Source organism: Equus asinus, chromosome 26, assembly GCF_041296235.1.
Source record: "Equus asinus isolate D_3611 breed Donkey chromosome 26, EquAss-T2T_v2, whole genome shotgun sequence".
Lineage (NCBI taxonomy): Eukaryota > Metazoa > Chordata > Mammalia > Perissodactyla > Equidae > Equus > Equus asinus.
In genome coordinates this window covers 18,436,820-18,450,353 of record NC_091815.1, presented here as the reverse complement: position 1 = coordinate 18,450,353, position 13,534 = coordinate 18,436,820, and the positions used below count along the sequence as shown (strand labels likewise).

Sequence of the window (13,534 nt, the reverse complement as noted above, 5' to 3'; positions counted from 1 at the left end):
CTGCAAGGAGATAGTGTAACTGAGACACTTTGGAAATGTACCCTGGTAAATATCTGAGCGATGAATGTGCTGATTCAGAGGCATTCCTTAGGGAGTGTCGGTGGGAGGTGAAATATTGAGGTGTGGCCTCCAGAACAGCTCAGAAAGTCTCCCGCCCCAAGGTGAGCTGCCTTTGAAAAAAAGTCCGTCTTTAAGAAGAAATGGCTTTGAGAAGCTCTGCAGAGCAGTTTCCCTGCTATTCTGTACGGGGAAGTGAGACGTCTCAAAAGGCTGGGGAGCCAGGGAGAAACTCAGTCAGAAAACACTTCCTGGTTTAACAGAAGGACGACATTTGGGAGCCTTGAGTCAGCTTTGGAATGTCTTTTCCTGATTGTCCCCAACCCTCTGCCCAGCGCCTGGGGTGTTTTTCAGAGCTGGAGGGAAAGTCTCAGTGCGTGAAACCTCTGCCCCTCCGCTGGGGCGTCCATGGGCCCGGGCCGGCTTACCCCTGGCTCCTCTTGCAGTTTCAAACATCTAGTCAGAACAGCAGCTGGAAGACTTCTCCCAGTCTGCACTGTGCTTTTAAATTCCAATGTTTTGCCCAATAGGTCAAAGTTCCTTGAGGAGGCGAAACAGGGCCAAACTTTGGTGATAAACGTAGGATGTTTCATGGTCCCACTTGCTGTCCTGAAGTGCAGGCACGTCCATCGGGAGGGCGTCCCACAGAGACATGCAGTCAAGGCCCCTGTGTGACCACGGTGTGGCTCTGAAGTGGCCAGGCCGTCCCCCGTGCCGCTGGGAAGGCGGGGGAGCTGTGCAGGTTCATAATGACACCTCACATGGCATCACCTCTCTTTCTGTTTTCAAAGCAGATCGTTTCTTTCTTAGCACAGTTGATCTTTAAACAGTTCCGGGAGGAAGGCAGGGAAGAAACTGTCTCCTCGTGCAGACGAGAAAACACAGGGAGGCCGGGGGTCACGGAGAAAGTTACGTTCGCGCAGAATTGGGGCTGGGGTGCCCTGGCAGGGGGACTCCGGATGCTCGCTGCTCCTGGGCAGTCATGGGAAGAGCAGGGCTTGCCCCCAGCCCGGTGTGGGGGGAGGATAGGAGGTCGCTGGGCCCAGAGGGGTGGGGTGGATGGTCCTCGTCCCCTTCCAGCTGGGTCCAGCTCCCCCCATGGTCTTGGGGGAAGCCACACGCCAGCTAGGTGTCGCCTGCTTTCAGCTGGGCCCTGTTGTGTTCCGCCCAGCACAGGGGCAGTTTCAGCTTACAGCAGTATTGTCCCCTCGTGCTGCCCAGCAGTCCTGACCTCCCCCGGGCTAGGCTCAGGAGCCCCACGAGGTCTCCTGTTACAGGTCAGGGAGCTAAATCCCTGTTTGCAAAACACCGCTGGAGCCGGTTCGCTTCCTGTTGGCCCTGCGGCTAAGAACGGAGGCTCGGGAGCACCCCCAGGGCCACCTGTGGGGTAACCAGGGGGTCGGTGGGGAGAGGAGGTAGCAGGGAAGTGGTGGGCCAGGGCCTGACTCAGGGCTGGAGCAACGCCACACTTAGTAGCCGATGGGACCCCTGCCCTCAAGGCCTTCCCTATGCAGGCGATGAGTCACCTAGAGGGACACGCCCCAGAGGAGGAGGCTGCTGAGAGCCCAGGGCTGGAGGGCTGCGGTAGTGGGGCACCCACTGCGGTGGGCGGCCGGGGGGGGGGGGGGGGGGGGGGGGGGGGGGGGCCAGGGAGGAAGGGGGACGTTGGGGCTTGATAACAAAGGTCCAGTGGCAGGATGGTAGGCCCAGGTGGGGCAGCAGTGAGCACAGCAGGGGCAAGCCTGTACTCCATAGAGTCCCAGCACAGTGACTGAGAGGCGCGCTGAGGCTGGAGGCTACAGCGGGGTGGAGATGGTAGGCACCTCAGTGTTAGGCTGGATGGTCCACAGGTCGCGGGGACCAAGCCCAGTGTTAGAACAGAGACAGGGATGCAACCCAAGTCGTCTTTCTGGAAAATAAACTGACATGTGCTAGATTGGCCTGAGGAGAGGGGTGCTGGGGGAAGGCTGTGGGTGCAGAGTGGCCGGGACAGGGACATTCATGTGCCTTGCTGTGTTCCTTATAGGGAGGCATTCACGATTCCACTGATTCCGCTTGGCCTGAAGGAAACCAAGGACGTTGACTTCTCAGTTGTTCTCAAGGTAAACCTCACAGCGAGGGGCTCTGGACTTGCTGCTTAAAAGTGGAACAGGGAAATTGTGTATCCCCCGCAAGTGGCCATGGGCTCAGTGGGCAGCTGATTCCTGCAGGGTGACCCTGAGCCCCTCGGCAGGCCACCCCAGGAGCCTCGTGCCATCCTCTGGTCACTCTGAGGCTCCTCACCTGCCTGGGGAAGGGGTCTGGACGCCGGGCCAGCCTGCCCCAGGAGGCCAAGTCAAAGAGGGTCTGTGGTGGGCCTGCTGTGGATTTTTAAATTGTATCCTATTTTAGTATCTTTTTTCTTAAATGTTGTAACCAATTTAGGCCATGTTTTTGGAAGAATAGTCAGTTTTTTCCCCCAATCTTTTATTCTGAAGATTTCCAAACTTAGAGAAAAATGGAAAGCATTTTGCAGTAACCCCTGTACCCTCACTACCTGGATAACGACCATGAACATTTTGCTCTAGTCACCTCATCACGTTTGTCCATCTCTGCATCCCTGTGTCTGTATGTCAATCCATCTTATTTTCTGATGCGTTTCAGAGTAAATCAAAGATGTTGGTTCCCTACCCTTACATACCTGAATAGCTAGAGTTTATGAGTCCCCGCCACATCTAATTCCTGGGTATCTGCCTCCTCTTTCCTCTCTCTCTCCTCCTCTCTCCCCCTTCTTTCCTCCCTTTCTTCTTTTTTTTTAAATAACAACTGTATGGAGACATAATTCACAACCTGTACAATCCACCTCTTCAAAGTGAACAGTATCTGGCCTCCTCTTAATTGTGTGTGTCTGGCAAGCAGCCCGTACTTATAGGCCCGCCTGTGTCTGTCACTGTGCTGGATGCTGTGATGTCACAGGCCCTGCCTCTGGGGCCTGTGGTTCAGTGGGGGATTCAGGTGGAAGGTGGGAGATGTGCTTTGACGGAGGCACCCAGGCCGGGGCCAGGAGAGGCCGCCCCCCATGCCTGGCTTGCTTTCCTCTTCCCAGCTCCATCACTCTGAGTTTTCCTGAATCGCCTCAAACTTCCATTTAGGAGGAGAGAGTGGAGACGAAGGGGGAGGTGATGCCTGTATCGGAGCTTTCCAGCCCTGGCTTGGTGCATAGGAGTTAATCCCAGCACCGGGAAAAATGCCTCCAAGCATTATGTTTCTTTTCGTAGTAATCCTGTTAGGGGACTCGTCTTGGACTACTTTTAATTTAGAAAAGAAAAAATTATATGACATTTTGGGCACTGCAGAATTTGTTCTTTTAAAAGCCGTTGGTTAATGCTTCAAAATGTCTGCACCTGACCTCGCTTCTCGAGGAGAGGCTGTGAGTTGGTTGCCATGAGCCCTTTCACGCAGGGCCGTTTTGACTGCCGCCGTTTAAACCCAGGTCCTGGCCCTTGTGAGTTTGGGGTTTATTTTGGAGTTTGAGAAGGGCCGTTGGGAGTCTTGCCGGACCCAGGGTTACCAGAGCTTTGATTTTCTGGTTGGGAAACAATCCAGGAGCCGCTGCTGGACACCAGCTTCTCACAGGCCGCCTGACCTTTTAGAAGTGACGCTTGCCACGGGCCCATGAGCCTCAAGACAATCATGTCTGCAGAAATGTCTTTAGTCACTTTTGTAGAATAGTTTCTTTAAGATTTCTTTGTTGCTCAGTGCCAGAGCTGCAAGAGTACAGGCAGTTTAAAGGGAGAGCTTCTCAGGGAAACTTGGGAATTTTATGGGCATCTGTAAGGATCCAAACGTGTCACGTGCTGAATTCCACATTAAAGCCGGTGAAAAAAAAATCACATGTTGTGGGCATGCCAACTGCTATTCATCTGAGGCTTCCAACCATGTCATTTTGGCCTGAAAGGGACTCTACAAATGTCGGTCACACAAAAATAAGACCTTTGGGGGACGTTCTGTTTTCTCCCTTCCACATTTGTGCTGGAGAATAACACAGGTGCCACAGAAGTAGTTTGGCTGACTTAATCAGGGCAGTTCAAGTTGTCTTTCACGTCTGCGTGTGTCTGTGTAATGTTGAATGGCCAGTAAAGCTTCACTGTGTGATTTGGTTCTATTTTAAATAAACGGGCTCTGAAATGGCTTCATTAAAAAGCATCATCAAGATAAAGTCCCTTTTCAGAGAATTCTAGTTGCTTTTTTGCTTTTAAATACAGCTTTATTTATTTATTTTTCTGATTAAGAACAGGATTGCAAAACGTTTAGAAAATACCAGGACGTGTACAGATCCCTCATTGTCCCACCAGCCCTCCCGCCTGAGCTCTGTAACTTGCTCGGCACTAAATCTTTGGATCCTCTGATCCGGGGCCTGCCTCTTGAGGGTGTGCAACTCATCCTGTCCGTGAGGGCTTTGCGTGCTGTCTGCTTTTAGCAGCCCTAAACAAGGTGCCTGTGAACTTCATTCTTTAGGCAGCTTCCAAACACTTGCTGCTGTCAGCAGCCTCCGTGAGCATCTTCGCGCACTTTGCCCCGTGTTCCCTTGGGATACGCTTCTAGGCATGGATTTGGTAGCTCAAAGATACATGTCACCTAATTACCCACCAGAAGTGGTCCTGCCTCCCCGCTGTGTGTGACTGCTCATCTTCCTGCACCTTTGCTTACACTGGGTATCATTCATTGCTTTGATTTTTTTAAAATATCTTTTTGAGTTTTGCAAAACCAGGCAAAAATGATACATTCCAGTTTGCTTTCTTTGATCAGCACTGGAGGTGAATACATCCTGATGGAGTGTTTATTTGCCCATTTGCTTTTTCCTTTTGGAAATACCTGTTTCTATCCTTTGTCTGCTTTTCCATAGTGGTGGTGGTCTTATTTCCTACATGAGTTCTTTTACATATGAAGGATGTTAACCCTTGGTTATATATATTTACAAATGTTTCTCTCGGTACGTTCTCTCCTTGAACTTTTGTTATGTAAACAATATAAACAATTAAAAAAGTATAACTTTTTTTGCCATACAAATTTTATATTGTCAAGCTTATGAGTTCTTCCCTTTACAATTCACCTTGATGACATGTTCAGAAAGGTATTCTCCACACCAAGATGACATAATAAATAGGACTGGCCTGGTGACTCAGAGGTTTAGTGCACCCGTTCAACTTTGGTGGCCCAGGGTTCGCTGGTTCAGATCCCAGGTGCAGACATGGCACCGCTTGGCAAGCCATCCTGTGGCAGGCATCCTACATATAAAGTAGAGGAAGATGGGCACAGATGTTAGCTCAGCGCCAGTCTTCCTCAGCAAAAAGAGGAGGATTGGCGGCAGATGTTAGCTCAGGGCTAATCTTCCTCAAAACAAAAAAAAAAAGATGAGAAATAGTTTGTCCCATTGCTTTGTGATTGTTTAAAATTTTGTAACATTAAGTCTTTAATTGAGGGACTGGCCCCGTGGCCAAGTGATTAAGTTCACACACTCTGCTTCGGCAGCCCAGGGTTTCACTGGTTCGGATCCTGAGTGCAGACATAGTACCGCTCATCAAGCCATGCTGAGGTGGCATCCCACATGCCACAACTAGAAGGACTCACAACTAAAAATATATAGCTATGTACCGGGGGGCTTTGGGGAGAAAAAGGAAAAATAAAATCTTAAAAAAAAAAAAACCTCTTTAATTTAGCTGGAATTTGTTTGGGGGTAAAAAATTAGGTGTAGGGCTATAACTTTTTATTTTCACCAAATGGGTAGCCAGTTTCCCCCGAACTATGTATACAGAATCCATCTGTGGTGCTGGATGGCATCCATTTCCCTCTGTGCCCCCATCCACCCTCCTCCCTCCTGCTCTGCGCCGGGGGAGGCCGCAGCAGGCTCCTGCTCTGTGGCTCCCTTTTGTGGGTGGCCGAGAGGGAGGAGCAGGAGATGAGAGGGAAAGAGAAGAGGGCAGTCTGGAAATTTATTCCTCCGTTGGCTTCTTTTTGCATTCCTGGTGGCTGTACCTTGGGTAGCCACCTCTTTGGGTTTCCGTAGGTCCTTCTCCCCTTTGATCCTTCACCTGTGGGTTTCTAATGGCTCTGGCGGTCCCACACCCTCCCTGTGGTTTCCCAGAACCCTGCCCACACCACTGTAATAGTCCTGCCCTTAAATTCACATCAGGCTACAGTCCTGTGCCACCTCCCACCTGCCTGGACCTGATGGATGCTCCAGCCTTTCCCACTTCTCTGGAATACTGGCTTTTGTTATATACCTGATTCTCGAATCTACTTCAGTCTCTTCCTGATCCATGTCTGGTTTCATTGTGTGTCATTTCTCATTGTTTAATCCCTGGGTGTTTCAACAGCAATTCGAGCAAGCCTCCTTTATTACTGTGCTTTTCCAAACGTTCTTAGCTTTTCTTCCACATATTCACTTTCATATTTTGATGAGTTTCCAAAAAATAGTACTTTTGGGTTTTGATTGAAATTTCATTAGAGTCATAGCTTAATTTGGACAAAATTGCATCTTTACGATATTGTACCTTTTCAGCCATGAACATGGTATTTCCAGTTGTTGATGCCAACAAACAGTAAGTTTTACGGGGGCGGGAGCCATAACTGTCTTGTCAAAAAAATGATTTAAGGAATAAATGAGAGATTGAAGTAACATGTCCTTCCGTAAAGTTTAATTAAAAAGTTATCTGCTTGGGGCTGGCCCCGTGGCTGAGTGGTTAAGTTCGCGCGCTCCGCTGCAGGCAGCCCAGTGTTTCGTTGGTTCGAATCCTGGGTGCGGACACGGCACTGCTCATCAGACCACACTGAGGCAGCATCCCACATGCCACAACTAGAAGAACCCACAACGAAGAATATACAACTATGTACCGGGGGGCTTTGGGGAGAAAAAGGAAATAATAAAATCTCTAAAAAAAAAAAAAAGTTATCTGCTTAATTAGTTAAATTAATCCTATCCCTAGGAATATTGTACTTTTGTTGTAATTGTGAAACTTATTGTTTCCTGTTATATTTTTCTAACTGGTTACTGCTTGTATAAGAAAGGAAGACTATTGATTTTTATATATTCACTTTTTGTCCACTGTACTGAATTCTTACTAGTTTAGTAGTTTTTCAGTTGACCCAGTTAGGTTTTGTGAATATGTTGTTATTTTGCAAAAATATGTGTATTTTTTATTTCTTCCTTTCTAATGTTTATCTCTTATTTTTCTTAATTCGTTGGCTAGACAACCTTCAGAATTATACTAATTAATAGCAGATGGTAGAAGTCCTTGTCTTGTCCCTGATGTTTATGGTGGGTTTCAACTAGATATTTTTTATCCTACTAAATATATTTAATCCATCCTAGTTTACTAAGTTTGAAAAGTCAGGAATAGATTTAGAATTTATCAAAATCCTCTTTGACTTCTGTGAGGTTAACATAAAGTTTCTCTTTTAACTTCTTAATTGTAATTTCTCTCCTAATTTTAAGGAAATTCTTGCCACTGTCCACAGTAGAGCTGATAGAACAGCATGCAGCTCTGTAAAAGATACAGTTCTGATCCTCAAGCATCTCCTGAGTGGTGGCCCTTAACACTGCTCTCAGGGATGTCACCAGAGGAGCCTGAGATGAACTCTGTCCTCCAGATCATCCTCACCATAATTAATGTCACTGATAACATAATTACATTTGAAAACCATTTCAAATTATATAAATGGCTGTTATATTTGTTGAGGAGCTGATTCCAAACGTTAGTGCTTTAAGTAAAGTCGTGAAGAAAATCTGTGACAGCATCATAAAACAAAAAGTTGGGTAAAAATGACCAAATTAAAAACCAGAAGGAGCTTTCTGCGTATCCTTGGACCCAGCAAGACATCTTCTTGGAACTTATTCTGAGGAACTAATCAGAGGTGTGCTCAAGGATGACTGTCACGGTGTTATCTTTAATTGAAAAATTTACAAATAACTTAAATGTCCAGCGAGAGGGGGTTAAGACTATCATGGTCCATCTTGGTTAGCACATAGTAGGTAGCTTATTTGTTGAATAAATGAATTATGCATTCATTACATTGGAGGATTATATAAGCATGAAGAGTCATGTTAGAGAATATTTTGTGGCATATGAAAATGTTTGATACGTTGCCAATTAAAAAAAGCCCGGCAAAGTTGTATATTCACTCAGTAAAATCCCAGTTTTGTAAGAGGGTCTGCGGGCATGTGTGCAGATAGCATTGAACACACAAAAAGCAGGGGGCGCTCTAATGTAGAAAGTGTGTAAAGAGAATACTCCCACACTTGAGAAGCCATAACTGAGCAGTCTCTGGCCTCAGTGGAGGATGTCATGCAGGAACTCGTCTCCATGCTCCTTATACCACTCTTCCATTTTCCCTGTAATGCTTGCCATCTGCCAATATACGATGTAATTTACTTATTTTCTGTGCCTGTTACTCACTGGCTGTGCCCCTGGCTAGAATGTAAGCTCCATGGGGAAGGGTCTTTGCTTCGTTCCCTGCTGTGGCCCAAGCACTGAGAACAGCCCCGGCTCACAGCAGATGCTCCTCAGCACGCCGTACCACTGAGTAAAGTCCCAGAGCGGTCAGTCATCAAACACGGCTGCTGCCCGGCTGGGGCTCTCACTGGGGTGCCTCACACGTGGACGTGCCCAGAGCTGTTCTCACATAGCTTCCCATCACAGTTCCTGAGGGCAGTACCCTCCTAACCGTCCCCAGACACAAGTTCCCTTTCCTTTGCCAGGAAGACCCTGAGCCAGGTTCTGAGGGCAGCCCCAAGGATGAAGGTCTGAGCCCCAGATGTCTGTGACATCTGCCAGAATTGTTTAATGTGTAGCTCACTTAACCATGTGGCAAAGACATTTTTAAATAAAAAATAACTTCAACTGTCCTTTTTACTGAAGCAACAGAAGCAAAATTTTAAAACATATGTAAAATTAAGAAAATAAATCCTACCACTCAGAAAATCATTGCAGTGTGCAGTCTCCCCTAAATTTTTATGAATTCTCCACGTATTTTTAAAGGAGGGGCACATCAGACCTTACTGTTTTACCTATTTACAGTTTTTTGTGTTTTGGTTTTTTTTTGGTGAGGAAGATTGTCCCTGAGCTAACATCTGTGCCAGTCTTGCTCTGTTTTGTATGTGGGATGCTGCCACAGCATGGCTTGATGGGTGGTGTGTAGGTCCACACCCAGGATCTGAACCAGCGAACCCTAGGCCGCTGAAGCAGAGCACGCGAACTTAACCACTGTGCCACAGAGCCGGTCCCCCTATTTACAGTTTTGAATGACACGTTACAGTATCTTCCCTCATTTTTCTTACAGGATTTTATCCTGGAACATTACAGTGAAGATAGCTCACTATATGAAGATGAGATAGCAGACCTGATGGATCTGAGACAGGTGCGTCTCTGTGTGCCGCAGGGAGAGGAGGATGGCTGAGAGCTCGCCGAGTCTTCAGGTTACCCCGTTACTGTGTCTGAAGTCTTAGAGAATCGCCCATGGTTGGGGGTGGCAGGGAGGGGCTGTCAGAACCGTCCCTTCAACTTGCCACATAAGAAGACCACAGAAGGGGACAGACATGCGCACTGGCATGTCGGGCTGGATTCTGAGTCTCCTGAGGTCTTGCCAGCCCCTGCCATCCTTCCTAGAGCTCGCGATGCAGCAGCTGGGCCCCAGCTCCACAGAAATAGCGTGTGCAGGCGTCTTCGGGGATGGGACGCACTGTCTGCTGTGGGCTCACCGCTCAGCGGCTCCTTTCCTTTCAGGCTTGTCGGACGCCCAGCCGGGATGAGGCCGGGGTTGAACTGCTGATGAGTTACTTCACCCAGCTGGGCTTTGTCGAGAGTCGATTCTTCCCGCCCACCCGGCAGATGGGGATCCTGTTCACCTGGTAGGTGCCAGTGCGATCCCACCGCAGCCAGAGCTCCGGGGCTCAGCACCACGGGCTCCTCCGCACCGTGGCCCCTCTCTCTAGTCGGCCATTGACACAGGAGAGGCCAGAGCCGTGCGGATAAACTGGTGTTTATTTATGAAGGGGCTCCAAGGGGAGAAAGCTCCAGCAGACCATAGCTTCTTGCTTCTCAGAACAAACAAGCCGAGGAGGAGGGGCCTTTTTGATGCTCATTTTATCATTGGGGAAACGCCGGGCTCTGAGGTGGAACTAACGAGAAGCGAGATTCTTGGCCCTGATGGGCTAAGGGGTGGGAACCAGGTGTTGTCCCAGGGACAAGGGCAGCACACAGAACAGGTCACATTTAAAAATGGGAGCAGAACATTGCATTCTTCTCCGGGGTTGGAAGTTTCAGAGATAGTGTTGTTCAAACACCTTGGAGGTGCCGTGCCTCTTCTCTGGGTGTGCTCAGGAGTGTGGGCGCGAGGGCGTACATCCCAACAGTGAAGGGCCGTGGCCAGAGGTAGACTTCACCACAGATGCCTGCCTTTTGAAAGGAAAGGCAGATGACTCTTCGGTTAGCTGTCTGCGCTGGTGAAAGAGCTCTCAGGACGACTTCTCCTCAGTTTCCACTTAGGGAGAACGTCCATGTCTACCTTCTCGGTGATATGTGAACTTTAAAACAGATCCTGAATCTTTTAGGCTGCAGGAAGAATTATGAGGGGTTAGTAACTGCTATATTTCCTTTAGGAGAAGGCTTATTTATTTTTTGGGGGGGAAGATTAGCCCTGAGCTAACATAAATCCTCCTTTTTTGCTGAGGAAGATTGGCCCTGAGCTAACATCCATGCCCATCTTCCTCTACTTTATATGTGGGACGCCTGCCACAGCATGGCTTGACGAAGGGTGCCATGTCTGCACCCGGGATCCGAACCAGTGAATCCAAGGCAACCAAAGCGGAGTGCACAAACTTAACCACTACACCACTGGGACGGACCCTTATTTTTTTTAAATACGTCTTTTTTTTTTTTGCTGAGGTAGAGTCTCCCTGAACTAACATCTGTTGCCAATCTTCCTCTTTTTTGTATGTGAGCTGCCACCACAGCATGGCCACTGACGAGTGGTGTAGGTCTGTGCCTGGAAACCGAACCCGGGCCTATGAAAGGGGGCATGCCAAACTTAACCACTAGGCCCTAATATGCCTTATTTTTAAGAGCAGTTTTAGGTTCACAGCAAAATTGAGCAAAGGGTACAGAGATTTCCCATATATCCCCTCCCCACTGTCAATATCCCCCCTCGATGGTATGTACCTGCCTTGGCACCTCGTCACCCAAAGTCCACAGTTTACACTGGGGCTCACTCCTGGTGGGAATGGTCTGTGGGTTTGGACAGATGTATAATCACCTATATCCACCATTATAGGATCATGCAGAGCAGTTCCACAGCCCTAAAACCCTCTGTGCTCCAGCTGTTCATACCCCCTCTTTGCCCCTCTAAACCTTCGAACCGCTGATGCTTTTTCTGTCTCCATTGTTTTACTTTTTCCAGAATGTCATATAGTTGGAATCACACAGTAGGTAGCCTTTTCAGATCGGCTTTTTTCACTTAGTCACATGCATTTGAGGTTCCTGCGTGTCTTTTTATGGCTCATTAGCTCACGTATTTTTAGTGCTGAATGATACTCCACTGTACGGATGGGCCACAGTTTGTTTATCACTCAGCTCCTGAAGGACGTCTTGGTTGGGAAGCTTATTTTTGTGTGTGATTGTGGGTGTCTTGGTCAGCATGATCATGGCCATCATCTTGCTTGGAAATGAAAGCCTCGTTGCATGTGCACCTTTGCATTTTATTCAAGAAATCGGTGTTGTCCATTCTCACCCCGAAGTGACATTGATTAGCCAAGTAATCTGCTGCTTTCAACACGTTTCTTTTCAACAGGTATGACTCCCTTACCGGGGTCCCCGTCAGCCAACAGAACTTGCTCCTGGAGAAGGCGAGCATTCTGTTCAACACTGGAGCCCTCTACACGCAGATCGGGACCCGGAGCAATCGGCAGACGCAGGCTGGGCTGGAGAGCGCGGTGGACGCCTTTCAGAGAGCCGCAGGTGTGTCTCCTGGGGGCTGCCGGGATGGAGCACCGGGTACCCCAGCTGAAGAGGGTCAGGGGATCCTCCCTAGGCCCATGCTTGGCCTCACAGGCCTGAAAGGGCCAGACCAGTCGAGCACTGGTGTATCTTCCCACCAAGAGAATTGCTTAATGGCTCCAACCCTGTCATCTCAGTCCAGGTGTGGCTCATACGCACAGTGACTCCTGTGGCTGATTAATCTTTTCCAAATGAGCGGCCCCAGGGATGGCAGTGAATGAACTGTTCCTTTAAACACTATATGGAAGAACAGAATAAATTTTCCCAAATAGTGAAAGTGTAGGCTTTTTCTTTCATCGGGAGTGCCTCATCCGTGCATATTGCTCTCCATGCCTTCATATCATGCTCATTTCATGAAGCTCACCCACCTCAGGTTGCTCTTCTCTGCCCCCTGTCAGGTGACACTTAGCGCCAACCTGGAGAGGACCAGGGGTCCCCAGGCCGGGTGCAGTGGGCGGGCCTGGCTCGTGGGTGTCCAGGGTCCTGCGTTGCTCCCCTCCGACAGGGCCTGTGTCCAGCAGACTTGGCATGGGGGATGGTGGGCAAAAGCAGCAACAGAGCGCAGACCACAGCGTGGTCCCGCGACCGGCTCCACAGCGTGTTTCTTCTGCGCTGGTCCCCATCACTTTGCTTTGGGGTGTTACTCCCAGCAGAGACCTTTTTGCCCTGCAAGGCCGTGAAGAAGCAGAGCTTTGCCATTTTGGCTAATCGTGGAATTGCTTGTGTTAGAATAATTGGTCCCTCAGGATGAAACAGCATGCTGAGGTTCCTCACGGGAGCCGGTTTCTCCCATTGTCCATCCTTTTCTGGGCTCATCTTTCTTTCTGAGGAATCTTAAGCAGGTATGCTTCGTGACCTGAGATTACAGAGATACAGACAAGTTGAAGCTGAGAACAGAGTGGGAGCACACCCAGAGGGGAGCGCACGGCCTGCCCGGGTGCCTTCCTTCCCCTCTTTCTGCAGGCAGTTTTCATTTGCAGCAAAACCAGAGGAACCAGTCAGATGGGATTCATGTCGGGGATTTTATTTTAGCTCCAGGTTGATTGTCGGTCAATGCTGTGACAGTTAATTTTCTAAAGCATAAAAAAACTCAGCCGAAGGCTACAGCATGAAAATTCCCATTGGAGTGGGCTGAGATGATCTTTCCGAAGGTCCTGGGGAAATGCCCTGAATTTGTGAATGACCCGGCTGTCCAGTGTGAGCGTGCCCCTCCCCCCCCCCCCCCCCCCCCAGAGAGCTCGGTCTGCCTGCTTTCTGCTTTCCCCTCTGTCGTCGAATGCCTAGCATGTGTGGAGTTTCTCACAATTATCCAAGGAGAGACAGGAATGGACAGGGAGCAGGCCAGTTTCCCTGCTTGATACAGATGTGAATGCTTTGGAAGAGAATCCAATTTTGTTTTTTCATTGTGGTAAAACATACATAACAAAATCACCATTTTATCCACTTGT

At 48.8% G+C, this 13,534-nt stretch overlaps 1 protein-coding gene across 1 annotated transcript in view; it reads left to right on the top strand.

The window, feature by feature from the left end:
• Positions 1-13,534, top strand: part of RHPN2 (rhophilin Rho GTPase binding protein 2) — a 50,276-nt gene that overhangs the window by 23,655 nt on the left and 13,087 nt on the right. The window contains exons 4-7 of the mRNA XM_044760136.2: positions 2,084-2,159; positions 9,376-9,453; positions 9,819-9,943; positions 11,881-12,047. Coding sequence (XP_044616071.1) covers positions 2,084-2,159; positions 9,376-9,453; positions 9,819-9,943; positions 11,881-12,047 — 446 coding nt within the window. The remainder of the gene's footprint in view (positions 1-2,083; positions 2,160-9,375; positions 9,454-9,818; positions 9,944-11,880; positions 12,048-13,534) is intronic.